The sequence below is a fragment of the Rhinolophus ferrumequinum genome, chromosome 10 (assembly GCF_004115265.2).
Source record: "Rhinolophus ferrumequinum isolate MPI-CBG mRhiFer1 chromosome 10, mRhiFer1_v1.p, whole genome shotgun sequence".
Lineage (NCBI taxonomy): Eukaryota > Metazoa > Chordata > Mammalia > Chiroptera > Rhinolophidae > Rhinolophus > Rhinolophus ferrumequinum.
This window is the reverse complement of record NC_046293.1, coordinates 43,258,720-43,280,423: the sequence shown is the minus strand read 5'-3', so window position 1 is coordinate 43,280,423 and position 21,704 is coordinate 43,258,720. Positions and strand designations below refer to the sequence as shown.

At 33.2% G+C, this 21,704-nt stretch overlaps 1 protein-coding gene across 1 annotated transcript in view; it reads right to left on the bottom strand.

Moving 5' to 3' along the window:
- Positions 1 to 1,060: 1,060 nt before the first annotated feature.
- The window catches only part of C10H12orf40 (chromosome 10 C12orf40 homolog), a 79,424-nt gene continuing 58,780 nt past the window's right edge, over positions 1,061 to 21,704 (bottom strand). The window contains exons 4-11 of the mRNA XM_033117661.1: positions 20,391 to 20,523; positions 19,945 to 19,993; positions 18,857 to 19,042; positions 16,731 to 16,843; positions 7,476 to 8,005; positions 7,141 to 7,210; positions 5,927 to 5,987; positions 1,061 to 1,174 (exon numbers count right to left, since the gene is read on the bottom strand). Coding sequence (XP_032973552.1) covers positions 1,061 to 1,174; positions 5,927 to 5,987; positions 7,141 to 7,210; positions 7,476 to 8,005; positions 16,731 to 16,843; positions 18,857 to 19,042; positions 19,945 to 19,993; positions 20,391 to 20,523 — 1,256 coding nt within the window. The remainder of the gene's footprint in view (positions 1,175 to 5,926; positions 5,988 to 7,140; positions 7,211 to 7,475; positions 8,006 to 16,730; positions 16,844 to 18,856; positions 19,043 to 19,944; positions 19,994 to 20,390; positions 20,524 to 21,704) is intronic.

Sequence of the window (21,704 nt, the reverse complement as noted above, 5' to 3'; positions counted from 1 at the left end):
CAAGGCCAGTCCTGGCCCATAAAAATGTTCTCCACAATCCTCCACTTTCTTTCCCCTTCTGCTATCTGTTATCAACATACACTACAAACATGGAAACCACCAATTGAAGATAAGAGCCCCCATCAACTTAGGGCCCTAAATAACTTTATGCAGCAGAAACTTTTCTCACACCCCATTATTATTCAATCATTTTTAAAGTCTCATATGTTCAACTTTTTAAAAATTCAAGCCCCAAATTTGCAGCAGAAACACACAAGATTAGAAAGCTATGCAGACTCTAAGGCTTGCACTCCTATACCCACATCAGATCTGTCGATAGAGAATAATAGAGAAGATCACCCCAAAGAGCAGACACTGAATTGTTCAAGGAATTTCCCCATCCTCCAGGAGAGCAAGTCTTCACAAAGCCTGCCCAGCAGGATTTCATCTTCTCTTTTCTGAATTGACTTTTAATTACAAATATACTGTCCTTGCTCCAACACTATATATACTTTCTTTATGTATATCTTTTGCTATCTTCTTATTTTTAATCTTTATTATGTTGTACATGTTCCTTGAAAAATAGAGATTATATTTTCTTCTCAACTTGATATTCCTAAAATCTTGATAAGAAAAATTACCCCCTTCATATTTAATATATTAATTGCTAAGCAGGTTTCATTCCTTACATTTTTATATTTACCATTTATGTAGAAGTGTTAATTTATTTTTTCCCACTTTGAGAGGGTTTTCTAGTGATATAACCACAACTTTGAATTCTGAAGTTCTTCTCTGTCTTCATTTATCTAGATTACCTTCCCATTTTAAGCAATCATACTTAAATCTTATTCCTCTACTATGTTAAAATTAAATACACTCCAGTTCAAGATGTTGACACAGGAGGATCCTGAACTCACTTCCTCCCATGGACACAGTTAATCTACATCTACATATGAAACAATTTCCTCTGAAGGAAACCCAAAGTCTAGCTGAAACACTTCTTCTTACACATCAGGCGAAGAAGAAAAAAACCCACATCTAAATGGGTAGGAGAGGCTGAGATACAATTTCATCATAAACCTTACCCCAGGTATGGCGACTCACAATCGGGAGGGAACCCACAACTCCAAGCTTCTCCCTGAGGAACAAATGGCTTGAACCTCACATCTGGTATCAAAACTTTTAAAACCTGCACCTAAGAGATGAGCCCCCATAATATCAAGCTTTGAAAGCCCATATATAGATGAGTCTTGTTATTGTTTTATTTTTTTAATCCATTTAGCTACTCTATATCTTTTGATGGGAGAATTGAAACTATTTACATTTGATGTAACTTTTGATAGGTATGGACTTATTGCCATTTTGTTCATTATTTTCTAGTTGTCTTGTAATTCCTTTGTTACTTTTTTTCTTGCTCTCTTTCCTTTGTGGTTTGATGATTTTCTGTGATGGTATGCTTAGATTCCTTTCTCTTTATCTTTTGTGTATCTACTATAAGTTTTTGTTTTGTGGTTACCATGAGGCGTATATAAAACAACTTATAGCTATCTATTTTAAATCAGTAAAAACTTAAGTCGACTGCATTCTAAAGCTTTACATTTTTACTCTCCTCTCATGTTTTATGTTTTTGATGTCACAACTTACATCTTTTTATCTTGTGTATCTATTAACAAATTATTGTAGTTATTTTTACTACTTTTGTCTTTTAACTTTCATACTAGTTTTATAAGTGATTAACCTACCACCTTTATAACATGGCCCTTTCACAAAACATAGGTGGTAAGATTCTTGACATCCATCTTAGCAATGATTTTTTTTTTTTTTGATTTGACACCAAAAGCAAAAATAAATAAGTGGGACTATATCAATCTGAAAAACTTCTGCACACACACACAAAAAAAAATCAACAAAATAAAAAGGCAACCTACAGAATGGGAGAAAATATCTGCAAATCATATTTCTGGTAAGGGGTTAACATCCAAAATATATTTTAAAAACTTATACAACTCAAAGCAAAAAACAACGATCCTGTTTAAAAAATTGTCAGAGGAACTGAATAGACATTTTTGCAAGACATACAGATGGCCACCAGGTACTTGAAAAAGTGCTCAACATCATGAATCATCAAGGAAATACAAATCAAAACCACAATGAGATACCATCTCACACCTGTTAAAATGTCTGTCATCAAAAAGACAAGAAATAACAAGTGTCAGCAAGGATGTGGAGGAAAGGGAACCCTTGTACACTATTGGTAGAATGTACATTGCTCAGCCACTATGGAAAACAGTATGGAGGTACCTCAAAAAATTAAAAATAGAACTACTGTATGATCCAGAAACTCCATTTCTGGCTATATGAAGACAGTAACTCAAAAAGATGGTCCTCACTCCCACGTACGTTGCAGCATTATTTACAACAGCCAAGACACGGAAACAACTTAAGTGTCCATGACTGGATAAAGAAGATGTGTATATACAATGGAATATTATTCATCCGTAAGAAAGAAGGAAATTCTCTAGATGGACCTAGAGGGGACTATGCTAAGTGAAATAAGTCAGAGAAAGGCAAAAACCGTATGATCTCACTTAAATATGCAATCTACAAAAAAGAAAAAAATAAATTCATAGATATAGAAAACAGATTGGAAGTTGCTAGATGCAGGGTGGGGTATGGGTGAAATAGATGAAGGGGGTCAAAAGGTATAAATTTAGTTATAAAATAAATAAGTCCTGGGGATGTAATATACAGCAAGGTGATTATAATTAGTAATACTGTATTATATACTTGAAAGTTTCTAAGAGAGCAGATCTTAAAAGTTCTCCTTACAAGAAAAAATAATTTTAACTCTGTATGGTGATAGATGTCTACTAGATTTACCGTGATCATTTTGCAATATGCACATATATTGAATCATTATGTTGTATATCTGAAACTAATAAACTGTTACATGTCAACTGTATCTCAAAAAAAAAATAATTATACTCTTCCAAGACCTTGTTCTTTTGTATTGTTTCCACATCCAACAAAAGGATCCTGGTAACACCCCTACTTCCCAATTCCATTCTCACTAGCTGCCATCCAAGAGAAATTTTTGTTTGGTTTGATTTATTTCTTGTTTGCTTGTTGGCTTCTGTCTTTTCATTAATTGTGTCTCAGTAGGAACTACTGGTTCTGATTTTACCCAACCCATGGACAGGTACAGACCAGCTCTTCCACTCCTACCTTTTCTTTCCCTCCTATGGTGATTACTGCCTTGGTCTCTCTTGCAGAAATTAAGATTTTAGCCAGCATTCCACCTCACCTTTAGCCCTGTCCAAGTGTCACAGATGAAAAGCTCCATACCTGCTCTACGCAAGAACTCCTCATAGCACCTGATTCCCTTCAAGACCACCAATGGGCTTATTTTCTTTTCTGTCTTTCTTTAGCCACATTCAAGCTGCCTCAGATATAATCAAACAGAGTTTGTTTTTTAAGGAGTCTAACCTACTGATAATTCATTCTTTGAGTGGATATATCTATATTATTCATACATGGGAAAATATGAATTCCTTAAAAGACTAACTGGACAGCATCTGATATTACTGACCACACTGCCGTCCTTGAAAATCCCTTTTTTCTTTCCTATGGCACTATTTTTCTAGTACTTCTCAAGCATCTCTAACAGCTCATTCTCAGTCACTTTTTCTAGTTTCTCTTTTATTGCACATCCTCCAACTTCAAATGCTGTGCCTCCTCAGGACTCTGTCTTTTGTTCTTACTCGGGACATTGTCTCTTGAGAATCATATATATATATATACATACACACAAACATATTCAATTGCCACCTATCATTGAATACTAAAAATCTCTTCTGACCTCAGGCTCTGTATATATAAATGCCTGCTACACATCTTGACCTGTTTCACAGATTTTTTCAGAAGACCCTCAGTCAACCTCAACAGGCCAAACATAACTCACATTCTCTTGGAAATCTGCTCTCCCTCTAAATCAGAGTAATGCTAGGTATTTTTTAAATCACAAAATGTATAATACTGAAACACTATTATTTCTTTCTCATGTAATAATCTAATTAGTTTTCTTGGTTGGCAGGCAACTTTTTTGCATCTAGTGATTTAGAAACGCAGTCCTTCCCGTCTTGTGTCTCTAAGCACCCGTTAGGGCTCCAGTGCCATCGAGCCATAGAAGGATAATGTGGAAAAGGAATTCCCACGTCTTACAATCCTTGAAAATGATGCACATCACCTCTGATAACATTCCAGCGTTGCGATCTCGCCTCATGGACACACTCAGCTGGAGAGTAGATCGGACACTGTGTTCCTTGGCTAAGCAGCCATTTCACAGTGACTATTCTATGAAAGGGTGGGCAGGTGAATACTGGTGAACAGTTAACCTATTCTGCAACCTCCTCGTATATTTTCAACTTTGGTGAATGGCACCATCCCGTCAACTACCCATTTACCCAAATCATAAATCCAGGTCTCTTCAATATTTTCCTTATCCCTTAACTAATCATCAAATCCTATTAAATCTAAATCTTCTAAATCATTGTGATAGCTCTTCCCTCATTTCCATCCTTACTGCCAGTGCTCAACTTCAAGCTCTCAATATTTTTGGACCTGCCTTGAGTCTTGCCACTTCTCAACTCTCTCCTCATTGTTCCCAGACACAAATTTTTAATGCTCTGATGTCATCATACTTCTCTGCTAAAATTTTTTCAGTGGCTTTCGGTTTGGTGATAGGAAATTAAAGAAACTACTATATGTCACACAAGATCTTTTATGGTCTGACCCTTTATATTATCCAGAATTATCTCCTGCCATTCCCCAACCCTTTATAATATGTACTATATGGCAGCAGCAATAACAATAAAACAACAAGTTACTTGCAGTTTCTAAAACAAGCTATACTCCCTCACATCTTAGTTTCTATCTATGTTACTCCTTCTTCATAGAATGAAGGCAGTTTGTCCACTTGGTAAATTTAGTGATAGATACCAGATCAAAAGTTTTCTCCTCTAGCACATCTTCCTCCTGACAACCGACAAAACTTAGAAGTATCTTACTAGGCTCCCACTGCCTTCTGTACAAATCCCAATTGGAGCAATTTATCTAAATGTTGCAGACTTTTTTCTGTTTCTCTCTGGCTACTAGATTATAGCTTCTTAAAGATCACTTCCATATGCTTTCATCTCTGTACCTTGCAGAATCTAACACATAACAGAATATAAACTACCTAAGAACAGAAACTTTGCTTTGTCACAACTATAACCCCAGTGTCTAAGGTATAGGAGACACTCAATAAATATCTATTAAGTGAATTCATAATATGTCCTCAATGCATATTTACTGAAGATAAAAAGAGAAAACAATTAGTATAGTTGAAAGTATAGTCAGCTACAGTTTAAATCCTGACTTGAATGTATGACCTTGAACAAGTTATTTAATCTCTTTGAAATTGAGTCTCTTTTGCTGTGAAGACTTTATAGGATCAAGTTCTTGTAGAATAAAGTACATAAAGCTCCTAGCACAATGCCTGGACTGTGGTAACAATCATGTATCCTAATTATCAGCAGGGGTTACAGCGTACATAACCAATATTTATAGATGTTTCAGTATTCCTAACTATATTAACTATTTTCACCTATAGCACATTGAAACCTAAAGCATTTTTATCTTGGAAGAAATTGTATACAATTTCCAAAAAAATTTAAAGTACCTAGATTGGTTTGTCTCAAACAAATCACATTACAATTTCTGAAAAGGTGTTAATTTTATTTTTAGATCTAAGCCATAATTTCCACAGAGTAAGAAAATATAAGAAAAAGAGCCTAAAAATAAAGTTTTCAATAAAAGCTAACTTTAAATCAAAGTAAATTACAAACACTAAAATGTGACACAAAAATACAACTGACTTAATTGGAAAGACAATGTAAGATATACTTACCTCACCAAGTCCGAAATTCCATGATTGCTTATACTGTAATTCTTCCAAAGGAACAGTATCCCTGAGGATCATAAATAAGACAGTATTAAAGTTTGCTTTATTCCCTCTGAAAATGATCGTTCTATATTACAGTTCCCAAACTTGGCTACAGATCGGAATTCTAAGGGAAGTTTTAAAAAAAAAAAAAGATTCATAAACTCCATCCTAAGGAGTCTATTTATTATATGTAAGTCAAACTTGGTATTTTGTATTTTAAGCTCACCCCCTCAAGTGATGTGGGTCTGCAACCAGGTTTAGAAACCATGTTCTAAATCATTTTCATAAAGTACACTTTAAAATTCAAGGCCTAACATGATGTTTCCCATTCATAAGTTTCTGAATATTTGGAGATTTGACAGACAATTTAATCTGTTCATTTTATTAAATAAGTTGTGAATCTACATTTTAATTAATTTGTTGTGCCAATCCCATAAAAATGGCATCTATGTATTTTTATAAAGATATTTTTAATATTTCCATAAGAAAGTACATCCAAAATAAAAAGCTGTTCTAGTTCATGATTTTCAATTACCAGCATTTGACTAAATCACAGTTATTACCAAGAAAGTTAGGACTATTCTGCAACTACAAGTTTTCTTTAATTAACCATAACTGCAGCATCGTAAACTGTTGATATACTTCCTTATGCCATTAACACTTTAATTCTATTTTCCCTTGTTCTGATTCTATAATAACCAGGCAACCTTCCTATGGAGAGCTGCCAAAAGTTTGAAACGATGCTTATCATGCCAGTAAGCATTCCTATATATGTGATCCTTCTATTTCTTACTGTAAATTAATAAACTAACATTCTGGAGGGTATATAAGTTTCTTGAATACTCAAGTCAGTTTTCTTACATCTATTAGACTGGTGCAAAAGTCATTGCGGTTTAAAAGGTTAAAAATAATTGCAAACAACACAATGACTTTTGCACCAACCTAATAATTAACACCAAGATTCAGATATAGAACATATTTTTGCACTGGCAAGTAGGAGCAGCATTCTCTCAAGGAGGGTAACATAACCAAGATTCTGACAAGTGGTAAGCCATCTTTGAGACCATCCTGCCCACCCTCACAGCAATATGCCTACCTCACTCTGCATCAGTTCAACCCTTCAACATGCATTATACTAGATTCTAATTTGCATTCCCCAGATTCACCTAAAAACTTACGCATGGTTCACTGGATATTTCTGGATTTCTTTCTGTGGTGTATTGTCCTGGTAATCACTTTCAAATTTTCCTTTAAAAGTAAAAGTATGCATTGAAATAAAACTAGCATAGACGGCTTCCGTTTTTCAATTTGAAACTTATTACTATGAGCTATGTAGAGGGAAATCCCTGGTCCACAATATCATGTAATAGCCTGTCATGCTATTTTTAATTTCATATTCCTCCAAAGACACACACACAGACACACACACACACACACACACACACACACACACACACACAAGAAAAACAGAAAATCCCAATACATTATTGTGTTTTCCACGTATAACACCAACCTTTTTTTTCAGAGCTGGCTGGGTAACAATCCTTCTCAAAATTTGTACTAAGATTATATCTTTCACTACCGTTGTACTCTTTCAGATAGTTCTTGTTTGGATAACACTTTTCTGGATAACTTGTTTTATTAAAATTAGAATTCCTAAAAGTCAATTCTGGATCTGTAAAAATACTTCTAATGCATCTACCAACGGGATGGTTTTTATCAGAACTAGTGACTGCACAAATATCTCCCATACTTTCACAACCACACCTGTCAAATGTTTTCTTTATCCTCTGTTGATCTATGCTTAATAAATTCATCACATTTTCATTAATAAAATAGTCAATTTTCTCTGGTAAAAGGCTGGAGGTTGGCTGGTTCACATCTTCAAGAAAATTTGAAACCTCTTTTCTATTTTCTCCCCAAATATGTCCTACTGATTGGTTTTCAGTAATGAAGTCTAACTGTCTTCTCTCATCCATGTTTTCACGATCTTCACTCATATCCATAGCAGGTCTTCCAGGGAGGAAATTCCTATTTCCTGGACTTTGGGATAAATAAAAACATTTAGCAAGAAAAACATAGAGCATTTTCATTTAGAAACTCTTAAATTCTTAGAGAACATACTGAATAGCTATTAACATTTGCCTAGACTATGTTTTTATTTCTCAAATTTAAATAAATACTATTACTTTGGGTTGAAATTTGTCTAATGCACTCTTGTAATGTCTTGTGAGTATAAAAATAATCTATGTACACTTAGTTTAGTATCTGAACTTGAAAAATTAGTATGTGATTCAATTTACTGTTATATTAACAAAACGTGAGCAACCTATAGTATGTCTTCTGTAACAATGTCTAGCAAATAACCTAGACAACCACTATGTCACTGATGTTAACCAGAAAAGGTATTTTTAAGACTGTGCAGAGAAAAATTATCCAGTGTTAAACTATTAAATAAAATACTTATGAGAACACTATATGAGGTATTTCTCAACCTATCAAGGATATAAAAATAAACCCTTATGTTCTCAAGGAAGAATATAGATACAAATGCATATACAAGTAATAAAACCAAGAGATAAGATGAATTAGATGAAAAGGTTAGACTAGATAACTTGTAAGTTCCCTTCTAATGCAGAAATCATAATTCTAGCTCATGTCCAACTTGTGTAGAAGAATAAAAGGTATCATATGAAATAATTAGAAATCAAAATGTTCTGGATTTTGTTGCTATTGACTATCTACAATTTATTTGGTGTTGGGTTGTTCCACAGATGGGAAGTACCAACGAAACTGAGAAAAGAAAAATAGACTCCTAAAACTATGATTGATTTCCAATTTTATTTTTTAAGTTACTTATGAAACATTTTTGAACAGGTATACCTGCTGTGTTCAAGGCATTATGCCACATGTTGGAAACCTAAAAATAAAAGAATTCAGTTTGGTATTAAAGAGGGAGAGGTGTTTTGCCCATGAATGTTCACAGATCATGATCCTACACTGTTTCTCAATATGGGTATTATTGGTGTTTTAGGCAGAATAATGCTATTCTGTTATACCAAAAGGCATAGCCTATACTATGCAACAGTATACACCATTAACACCAAAGAAATTCCTATTATTCTAAATAAGAAAATAGTTATTTTAAGTAGTCTGACTCAGGAGACTCACTTACTGAGAGATCTGGGCATAGAGAAATGTGTATTGCAGTTATTTCTCACAAGAAATAGTCTAGAAAAGGAAAGAAAAAAAAACTAGAAACTGATAAATGCCATGCTGCAGTCAAGTGTTACTACAGTAAATAGAAAAAAAATTAATTTTGCCTCAAAAAAATCAGACAGGTAGCATTTGAGTCAGGGACTGAATGTTAGGAAGAATTGTTACTTGTAGAGATGACAGAAATGATACTAAGAACGTAAAAGTCTTATTAAGACAAATCAATCCAACTTTCTTAACAATTTATTTTTTCCTATAAATATAAAATTCAAATATAAAAATTATGGACTAAAATAGGGAAAAATTCATTATCTAAATGTCTCTTATGTATATTAAAGAGATATTTAATGTATACCTACTATGTGGTAGGGAGACAATACAGCTTATAAGCTAATTAACCATTAATAAGCTCTATGAATAAAAGAAATAAAGAAGTAAACAAACAAAGATAATTATAGCACCTTTATAGGTGCTACAAGATCACATGATGGAATAACTTGTGTTGGAGGTCCTGTTTCAGATTATTTGGCCAGGAAAGTCTCTAGTAAGCAAGTGATAAATAAGCTAAAACTACAGAATGGTTAGACATGTATAGAAAGCACACTCCAAAGGGATGGAATAATAAGCACAAAAGCAATATTTGCAGCGTGTTTGAGAAACAAAGGGAAATAAAGCTAGAATAGTATCAGTGAAAGAAAACTTATGACCTAAGTTTTAAAAGATACAAAAGGGCCCAGATTCTACAGAGCTTTATTTTTGAAAATAATAAGAAGAAACATGGAAAGGTCCTAAGTACAAAAGTAAAACTGACTTGCTTGTTGTCTTGGAAAATGTCAGTCGGATGGCTGGGTGAATATGAATTTCAGGACTTCCATCTGGCCAAAATGAAATATGAGTGATCAGATTTACCCTCCTGACTAACAATGTTAAAAAACAGGAATAAAACTATATGAAACAATGGTTTTCAGATGGACCATCAGGTAGAACAGGATAATGATGTCTAAAAGACAGCAAACAAATGAGATGAGCCCTATGATTGCTTCTAACTTACTGAGTGGAGAGAGTATTCAAGCCACACAACAGAGAAGGGAAACCCAGTCAGAGCCCACAGATACCCTTTGTTGAGAAAACAGATCTGGGGGTTCAGAGAAACTACAGAGGATGGAGTTCATAGGACAGTACCAAAGGAGAGTGCTTCAAAGAGAGACAAAGAGTGCTCCACAGATCTCTGAGTTTTCAAATCTTTGGTTAAGTAGTGATCAGCACATGCATATGAAGCTGGGAAAAGAACCACCCAAGATGAGAAGTTGGAACAATTTCAGGAGCTCACAGAGGGATGGGAAAATTTTGTGTTCCCACCAATCAGAGTGGGAAACTTTATAATTCAAAGGAAATAGGAAAATACTCAGAAGGGTATTATCTTAGCCATAGACTGAAGATGTATCTGATCCTGCTTAACACAGTTTAAGGAAAGCCTCAATAAGATCATTCTATTTTCAACTAACTAACTGTATCTCAGGACAAACCTTAAGACAATTTATGGGAATACAAAAATTTCCAGAAACCAAAAAGATAAAATTCACAATGTAGAAAATCAAACAAAATTACCTGGAGGGCAATGAAACAGAAAGTGACAACCCATGATGTGAACAGTCAATTATTAGAAATAGATAAAGAAAAAACACAAGTGATAGAATTTGTAGACCAGGACAGTAATAGAGTTATCATAACTATATTCTCTATATTTGCATAGAGGACAGACTGAGCATATTGAACAGATACACGGGAGACAAAAAGAAGAGTTAAATCCAACTTCTAGAGATGAAAAATACACTGAACAAGTTCACCAGATTTGATACAAAAGATACAATTAATGAATATGAAAATACAGCAATATAATCTATATAAAATGAAACATGAGAGAAAAAGATTGAAAATAAACAGAGCATCAGTAAACTGTGACACAAGTTCAAGTGGACTAATTTACACGTGATTTGAATCCCCAAATAAAAGAGGAGTCGGAAAAAAATACTTAAAAACTTAATGGCTGACTTTTTATCCAATTTGATAAAAAAACAGCATGTACACAGATCCAAAGAAGCTCAACACAACTCAAACCCAAGAAATTGAATGAAAATGAACATCCTAAGCAAAGGATACATGTCCATGGGGAAAAAATCCGTCACAGAAAAATCTTTTAAAAAGAGAAAAATTATATATTATGCATTCATATATTAACATAAGAAAGACAGAAAACTTATTGGAAAGACAGAAAACTTATTATTGGAAACCATGCAAGTCAGAAGACATCTTTCAAAAAGAGGAGTACAATAAGACTTACAAATATACTAAAGATGAAAGATTAATTACAGAAGATCCACACTACGAGAGATGTTAAAGAAAATGTTTTGAACAGAAGGCAAATGCCACCAGATAGAAACCTAGATCTACACAAAATAATGAAGACCACCAAAAATGAAAAATTTGTGCTTAAGTATAAAAAACATGTTTTCTGATTTTTAAACTCTGTACAAAGTAAAAGAATGTATTACTGGGACTTCCAGTCAAGACGGCAGAGTAGATAAACTCTGTGCTCACCTATTCCCATGATCATACCAAAATTACAACTAAATTATAGAATAATCATCATTGAGAACCCCCTGGAGATTAGCTGAACAGAATTACTATAACTAAGAATATAAAGGGAAAAAAAACACCTCAAAACTGAGAGGAGGGCTAGAGACATGGAATAGGCAGGTCTGACATGCACAGTGTGGCGAATAAGTATCGGGAGGGCTATCTCAGCTCCAAAGGTTATCCCTAGGGAACGAGGGGTCCCAGCCCACACCTGGTTCGCCAGCCCAGGGCACCAGTGCCGGGAAGAAAAGTCCCTATAATATCTCACTATGAAAACCAGCAGGAATCACATCTAAGAAAGACAAAGAAAGGGCTGCAGGAGACTGAGACACACTGTTCTTAAAGGGCCAGAAAAAAGAAAAAAGAAAAAAAAAAAAAGAGGATAGTTTAAAAATCCTTCAGGGACAACATCAAGCATAACAAGATTCGCATCATGGGGATACCAGAAGGAGAAAAGAGAGAAGAAGGGATTCAAAAACTATTCGAAGAAATAATGACTGTAAATTTCCCTAAGATGGCGAAGCAAATAGACATACAAGTCCAGGAATCGCAGAGAGTCCCAAACAGGATGAACCTGAAGAGGTCCACACCGAGACACATCATAATTAAAATGGCAAAGATTACAGATAAAGAGAGAATCCTAAAAGTAGCAAAAAAAGAGCAGTCAATATGTACAAGGGAGCTCCCAGCTGATTTTTTTTAACAGGACAGAAGAAATGGCATGAAATGTTCAAAGTGATGAAGGTAGAAACCTACAACAAAGATTATTCTAACCAACATGGCTATCATTTAGAACCAGAGGACAGATAAAGCATTTCCCAGACAAGAAAAAGCTAAAGGAGTTTATCACCACTAAACCAATTTTACAAAAAATGTTTAAGGGACTTCTTTAAGTAGAAAACAAAAGATCAAAAATATGAATAAGAAAATACAGGGAAGGAAAATAAAATCTCACCAACAAAGGCACACTTAGTAAAAGCAGTGGACAACTATAAAGCTAGTACAAAGTTAAAAGACAAAAGTAGAGAGACAAAAATTGTGTAATTATAACAATAAACATATGGATACACACACAAAAAAAAACACAACCAAAACATAAATGTGGAGGGGGTGAATAAAAATTGTAGTGGATTTAGAATGTGATAGAACTTAAGCAACCATCAACTTAAAATAGACTGATACAAACATAGCTTGGTATATATGAATCACCTGGTAACCATAACCCAAAAATCTAAGAGATTTATAAGTTATAAAGAGAAATAAATCCAAAAATAACACTATAGAAAGTCATCAACACACAAGATAAGAGATCAAGAGAATAAGAAAAGAACAGAGAAGATCTATAAAACAATCAGAAAACAATAAAATGGCAATACCTGCATACCTGTCAATAATTAATTATAAATGGACTAAATGCTTCAATCAAAAGACAAAGGGTGGCTGAATGGATAAAAAAAAACAAGACCCATATTCATGCCGCCTACAAGAGACCCACTTCAGATCGAAAAACACACACAGGCTGAAACTAAAGGGTTGGAAAAAGATATTTCATGTAATGGAAACAAACAAAAAGCTGGAGTAGCAATACTTATACAATAAAAGACTTTAAAACAAAGGCTTTAGAAAGGACAAAGAAGGGCTTTTCATAATAATAAAGGGATCAATCCAAGAGTATATAACTCTTGTAAATATCTACACACCCCACACAGGAGCACCAAAATATATAAATATAAAGCAAATATTGATGAACATGACAGGAGAGATCAATAGCAACACAATAATAGCATAGGACTTTAACACCCGATTGACATCAATGGATAGATCATTCAGACAAAAATTCAAAAAGGACACATTGACCCTAAATGAAACAGGAGACTAGGTGGACTTTATTGATATTTTTAGGACATTTCACCCCAAAACAGCAGAATATATACATTTTTCTCAAGTGCATATGGAACATTTTCCAGGATAGACTACAATGTAGGACACAAGAAAAAAAGAGTAAATTAAATACAGACAAAAGGAAATAAAGAGCAGAATTCAATGAAATAAAAATAGAAAAATAAGAAATATGTGAAACTGGAAGATGATTCAGTGAGAAGGTAAATAAAATTGGTATGTTTCTAATCAGAATGACTGGGGAAAAAATGAAAAACACAACTTACCATATTAGTAATGAAAGATAAGATATCACTACAGATGTTAAAGATTTTAAATGCATAATAAGGGAATTTTATGAGTAACTTTAAGTCAACAAATTCTACAATGTAGAAAATAGGATCCATTCTTTGTATGACACAAACTACCAAAGCTCACTCAAGAAAAAATTATTACTAGCCTATATCTAGTAAAAAATGGAAATTACAGTTAGGAAAAAAAATTTTTCCCACGAAAAGAACATCATACTAAATGGCTTCACTGATGGACTCTACCAGACATTTGAAGAAGCAATTGTACTAATTCTAGACAAACTCTTTCTGAAAATTACACAGGATAGAATACTTTCCAACTCATTCTATGATATCAACATTAGACTGATATCAAAACCAGACCACGATCTTATAAGTAAAGAAACCTAGAAAATAATATTCCTCATAAAGATAAATGCAAAAATTCCTAACAAAGTATGCATAACAAGAATAGCACATTGTGAGGTTTATTTCAGGTATACAAGACTTGTTTAACACTCAAAAATTGATAAATGTGGTGTTGATAAATCTGGAATAATAATGTGAGAAGCTATCCCCCTAAAACAATGACAGAACCAGACAACACTTGCAAAAATAACCATTTGAAAATGTGGGAAGTGACCAAAGAAATACAATAGATTTAGAAGCAGTACTTCAAGAAAAACTACTGAGCCTTAGTAGGAACAGTGGGAGTCTGTAGAGTTTGAGCCATGGGCTGCTACCTTCCCTCCACCCCTAGCTCCATGGCTAGTAGCTCTACCAAGACTGAGCAATCTGGGGATAGGGGGTGAGGGAGAGTCCCATGCCCAGGGAATTCATCAAAAACAATCATTATCTTGGTGGCAAACCATCAGGGAAGTCCAATATTGCAGCTGCTTGAGGCTACAATATTTGGAGCAAATGATGAATTCAGACCCTTATGTCACACCACACATAAAAATTAACTCAAAATGAATCGCAGACCTATAATAAATGTAAGATCTAAAATGACAAGACAGAAGAAAACATAGGAGAAAATCTTTATGACCTTGGCTTAGGTGAAGATTTGTTAGGTTTGACACCATATGCATGATTCATAAAAAAAAGTAATAATACGATTTCATCAAAATTAAAACCTTTTTCACTTCAAAAATACACCAATAAGAAAATAAAAAGGGTATTTCAGCAAAGATACACTAATGCCTAACAAGCACATGAAAAGATGCCAAAAATCATCAATCATTAGGGAAATGCAAAAATAAAACCACAATGACTAGAATAGCATAAATTTTAAAAGACTGAGTGTACCAGTGTCGTCAAGGATGTATTACAACTGGAACTCTCACAATTCCTAACAGGAATGTAAAACCATACAAATCACTTTGAAAAAGTTTACCAGTTTCTTGAAAAGTGAAACACACACCTACAATATGACCCAGCCATTGCACTCTTTGATATTTACCCAAGAGAAATGAAAGTATATGTCCAAACAAAGACTTCTACATGTACTTTCATAGCAGCTTTATTTGATATAGACAAAACTGGAGGAAAAAAACAAATGCCCAACAAATAAATAAATAAATTGTGCTGTGTCCATACAATGGAATACTACTCAGCAATAAAACAGAATGAACAACTGATACACAAAACAAACAACAAAGATGAATTTCAAAGTAATTATGCTGAGTGAAAGAAGCTAAACCAAAAAAAGGTGAATATGCTGCATGATGCCACTTACATAAAATTCTAGAAAATATAGACTAATCAGTAGAGTCAGAAAGCAGATCAACAGCTGCCTTGGGACGGGGGTAAGGGATGTGAAGTGGCCAGAGGAAGGAATTACAAAGGTGCCCAAAGAAACTACTGGGGATGATGAATACTATATTACATTTGACATACGTCAAAACTTATCAAAGTGTACATTTTAGGTAAGTTGAGTTTGTTGTATGTTGATTACACATTAATAAAGCTGTAAAAAAATGGATCTGAGGACAAAGAGGAAACAAAACACTGTTATGTGGCATTACAGTTCTGTAAATAAGAGGCAGTGGTAGCTTACACTGATGAAACTATAGATAGAAACATGAGTAGATAATTTTAAAGTTTCTTAGAATACAGAATCGATGATATTTTATTGGTAAATGGATATTGGGAGTTGAAGAAAAGGAAGGAATCAAGGACAACTTTTATTTTGGTTTAAGCAAATGAGTGAACAGTGGTGCTATTTACTAAAATGAGGAAGACTGGAATAGGATTACAGAGTCAAGGTTTTTCACCATGATTACGAAGAGTGACTCAAACTGGTTTTACAAGTTTAATAGATTTAAAACAATGAACCAAGGTTTATATACAGACATCAAAAAAATAAAAATGGGGCACTGATCAACTGCCATAAATGGAAATTAATATGTTTATGATACAGAAAATAAACTAGTAATTCATGGAAATTATAAAACAGGTGCAAAACACCTTGACCTAAAATATTTTTTTTAAATAGCTAAATAAAAGGTAGATTTGTAAATTGGAAACATAATTCTTTAAAACTATTTTAATTAAATGCTACATTTTACTTCTAAAGAAAATAATTCTTTAAAACTATTTTAATTAAATTCTACATTTTACTTTGTGATTTTTTTCTACTATTACTTCATTCTGTTCGCATATCTATTTGTCTCCATTAAAATCAAATTAGTAATTCAAAGAAAGAATGTTACAAGTTCTTTATTACCTTCCACATCGTTGCTCACCTGTTTAATCTATCAAATGTTCCAAATTGTGCTGTTTTATATGATGGACTGACAGCATCTTGACTTTCATTTAATTTGGAAATCAAGGAATTAGAATAATTAACATTACTGATCTGAAAAAAAGAAAAGTAGAAGCTGCCAAAATGGTAAATGTGTGTGTTTGTATACAATTAAACATATTTAGCATAAAGTGCCATTTAAATGGATATCTATATTGAAAAAAACATATTTTTTAGTCTAAAAATCAAGTGATTATACCCTTATTGAAGCAAAATAAATACTGTCTAACAATGAAAGCAATATCAGTATTCAAATAATTCTTAAACTATCAGAGTTGGTACTATGGTGAAGTAACCATTTTCTCACACACACACAAAAAAGTTAATTTCTCTGACAGAAAATAATAGTTCTTCCCAAGGAAACAGCTATACTTATCTCAGTCCTTCCATTTACTGAGTGATTTTATAGACTACTACTTTAATCTTTCTGAATATCAGTATCATTGGGTACAACGGGGGAATGTGAAGACTGGTGTGAAAAGCAGGTGAGATAAATCATTTGTTAATGTAGAAGGTACCATATAAATGTAAGACACCGTATTTGCCCGAAAATAAGACCGAGCTGGACAATCAGCTCTAATGCGTCTTTTGGAGCAAAAATTAATATAAGACTTGGTATTGTATTATATAAGACCCGGTGTTATATTTATTACATTATACCTGGTATTATATTATACCTGGTATTATATATATTATATTATATTATAATGTTATATAACACCCGGTCTTATATTATAGTACAATAAGACAGGGTCTTATATTAATTGTTGCTCCAAAAGATGCATTAGAGCTGATTGTCCAGCTAGATCTTATTTTTGGGGAAAGATGGTATTATCCTGGCCCAACACTAATCTATCCAGCCATAATAATTTATACCTGTAGTGTATTTTATTTATAAGCCATGAAGCAAAGAAATGAGAGGTCCAAAGACAGTCAATGACAGAAATAGAGAAAAAAAAAAGGAGGTAACAAAAGAGATACTGAAAGTCTTTTAAAAGAAGATCTAAAGTTACAGAGAGCTATAAAATCTCTACATCTCAGCCTCAGAGAGACAGTGACAGAAGTACAGAGACGAAGTCATCCACTGACGTGAGAAAAACAAACAAATCAAAAGATAATACTATATATTGGCTCAATACTACTTCTCTAGGGATGAGTGAGCCACAGACCACTTTTTCTTCTAACCTGTTTTTTCAACTCATTTTCTTTTGTATTTTATAATTTCATTTGAATTCTCACTTTTCTTGAAATCCCTCCAAATAAGTTATTACTTCCCAAATACTTCACAACGTGACACTATGCCTCTCTTTTCTCTCTTCTGCCAATTAAATATAACATTATACTCCTCTGGAAAGAATCAATAACCTGCAGTCTGTAAGTAGAAGACCATTTAAGTAGAGACTACAAAGAGTTTCATTCTCTATCTTATAAACTATTTAATGGAGCAAGGATGAGTTATAAACTGATCTAAAATGCAAGTTTTAATCTTATAAAATACACACTGAATGAGTAATTAAATGTTTTTCATTACATCATTCAAAAAAATTATTGGATCTTTAAATTAATATAGGTACTAGCACATATCACTAGAATGTATTTCATTTTCTCTTCTCTTAAAGACAGAAAACATACTTTAATAAATACATTAATAAAATTCAATCATATTATAATTATAACTTACCATTATAACTACAATTTGTTTAATTATAAATTTATGAATTTATAAATTATACATTTATAAATAATATATACATAAATATTGCAAAAACCACTCCATGCTAAAAATGGAAGAAATTCATAACTAAATATTCCTGTTGACAAGACATAGTGTTTATATAACAATTTTCCTCACTACCATTTGAATAGTCCAGTTTTTTTGGATTCATAATCTTCTCCAGTGCAAAGAATTAAGCTTTTGATCTAAGAGGAATTATTACACCTAATTTATCTCCTAATTTGGCTATACCTATAGCAATTCACAACTAAGATTTTTTTTAATTTATAAAAGAAAAAATATCATAAAACTATAAGGACGTAAAATACTAAATACTAGTGATTCCAAGATACCTGCTCATTCTGTTTCTCATATGCGACTTTCCGAGGACTAGGCACTATTCTGGGAATGAAATTTTGTTTTGTAATATGTCTGTTAGAAGATAATTCTGCTGAAAAAGATAGTGGAGAGATGGTGCAGTTTTCTGTTCTGTTGAACTGAGGTTCAAACATTCTGCATGCGTCCACAACTGGTGATAACTATAGGAAAGAAGATACAATCAAGTGAATTGCAAAAATATATAAACTAGAGAAGACGAAGGTCAAAATACAAGTGAAAAGGTCATGGGTTATAGAAAAAGTCCTAAGGAAAGATAAGTCATCAGTAATTGACAGGACTTAACTAAGACAAGAGAAGTTACCAATTACATATGTACTGAAGAGCTGCTTTCCATCTGCCTTTCTCACCCCTGGTCCCTTCCACCCTAAAGCTCCATTCCTGCATGTCATCTCCTAATGACAAGAAATCTGAGTTTCACTAACCCACAATTCAGGTGAAAAGATTTCAAAGAGATTTTAGTATCATTGCCGTTACCTTTCTGATGTAGTTTAACTTTGGCAACTCAAAGGAAAGAAAAGATAATAATATGGTACTGGACCTTAAAATTTCAAGCTTTAATAACAATCTATGCATTTTCTGATTGATTAAAATATTATTTTCTAAAATATAATCATTCACAAGTACTTTGAAAGAAAAACGACCTTGGTATCAATGTAAATATTGAAAACCACAACGTGATATGAAATAATCTGGTCACTGTGCCTGAACAGATAAATTACTCAATGATTACACGAATTCAAAGTAGGACTCCTCAAACGAATTATCCTGTGAAGCTCCTCAAGACAAGCAGAATCAAATGTTGTACATATACAGGCCTAGTCTACATTATCAGAACTCCAAAGAGTTTCTCATAAGCAATCAGCTAAAAAATTTTTAAGGTACTGTTTCCTTACATTAAAAATTTTTTAAATAATAATTTTAAAGACTTAATTTTTTTTAAAAGAATAACTAATTTTTCCTGATAGTCAAAAAATGTATATTATTCGGTAGCATACCACAATTGTTATACTAAATTATAAAAAAATTTGTTTTTAAATCTCACCTGAACTGGGCCAAGGTCTTCCTTGCTGCCTAGTCTTTGATAGTGTATACTATGAAAAGAAAATTTTTAGATTAAAAATAGAGATGGCAATAAAATTGACTACCTTTTTATATAGCATATTTAAAATTCATATTGTTCTATACAAATACACAAAAACATATGGAACACTAAGTAAATCATTCCAAGGTCATAATATTATTGAATTTTATAAAAATTACATTATTACTAGAGATATTTTTATGTCAAGGAAAGTCAAACTATGCATACAAAACAGTATAGATATTAGGTCATTTGATAAGGTCATAATAGTTTAATAATACTGTTAAGAGCAAAACAAAAACTGGAGGTAGATGGATAAGCCTTTTGTACATTTTCCAATGAATAAAAGTCTCAATTTAATTGATCCATTTAAATACCTAATACTATACAACTTAGCTAAAACCTACTTGTTTTCTATATCATCAATGCAGAGGTTAGATGGTACACAAGGAGGCGACATTGGAAGTTCTAAATCATGCTTTCTTAGGGACATTTTTATGTCTCTCTTCATATTCACGTGGATTGGTTTTCTCACGGTTTCTATAATAAAATTATAATTTAAAAATAAGAATACTAAAATCTTCTAAAAGCACTGTTTGATATACCATATAAATTAAATAAATGTACATCTTGAAAATTTATTAAAACTATACATATTCTATATAGGCTAAAAGAAGTAAAGGCTTACAGTAAAAAACATCACAGATAATTCCAATCATCCTTTTCGTCATCATCCTACATACTTCTCATAAAAAGGGCTCTACTAATTCAGTTCTTTTTTCTTCCTCCAAGACTTCCCTGATCCCAGACGGTGTCAGATACTGTGTTATATTCTGCCATAGGATTACACGCATTCTTTGTTACAGCACTTACCATAGTTTATTGTACTTGATTAACTCTATCTCCCTCACTAGATTTTTAAACTTTATAGAAGCAGAAACCTTGTATTTCCTTTTAGAAGATACCACTATTTTATCTGTTTAGTACTTGTGACAACTCTCCTTTTTTGGGAAATACTTTTTACACATGCACAGACTATATAGTTCTAGAGAAGACTTTTTATCTTTTTATAAAACTCTACCTCTCCAGAAAAATTAGTGTATCTGACTCAAGATGAATCGGGAATATTAATAGTATTGTATCCTTCTGGTAATAAGTAATTGTGCCACTCCTGGGACCTGGCACCAATGCGGGAAGGCAACATCCTTCCAGTGGAATTGAAAAATTCAGAACCAGAGAAGCTCTCAGTATTTCCCTGCTGGCAAAACTAGAAGAAATGAGCGATATTAGTTTTTTAACATCACATTTAAGCCTCAGGATGAAGACAGTCTAACAGAATAAAATCAAATCTGAAGTAAGAAAGAATCTTCATAGCATTCAAGTCCCCAATTCAAGCAGTCTCTGAGGCCCAACTGAACCACTGTTCTTCCCCTTAGTTAAGCATCTTAGTCCATTCTGGCTGCTATAACAGAATAAATATCAAAGACGGGTGGATTACAAACGAAAATTTATTTATCAGTCTGGAGGCCGGGCAATCCGAGATAAAGGTGCTGGCAGACTCGTTGTCTGATGAGGGTCCACTTCCTGGTTCATAGACAGCCAGCCATCATCTAGCTGTGTTCTCACGTGGTGGAAGGTGTTACCGTGTTTCCCTGAAAATAAGACCTAGCCGGACAATCAGGTCTAATGCATCTTTTGGAATAAAAATTAATATAAGACCT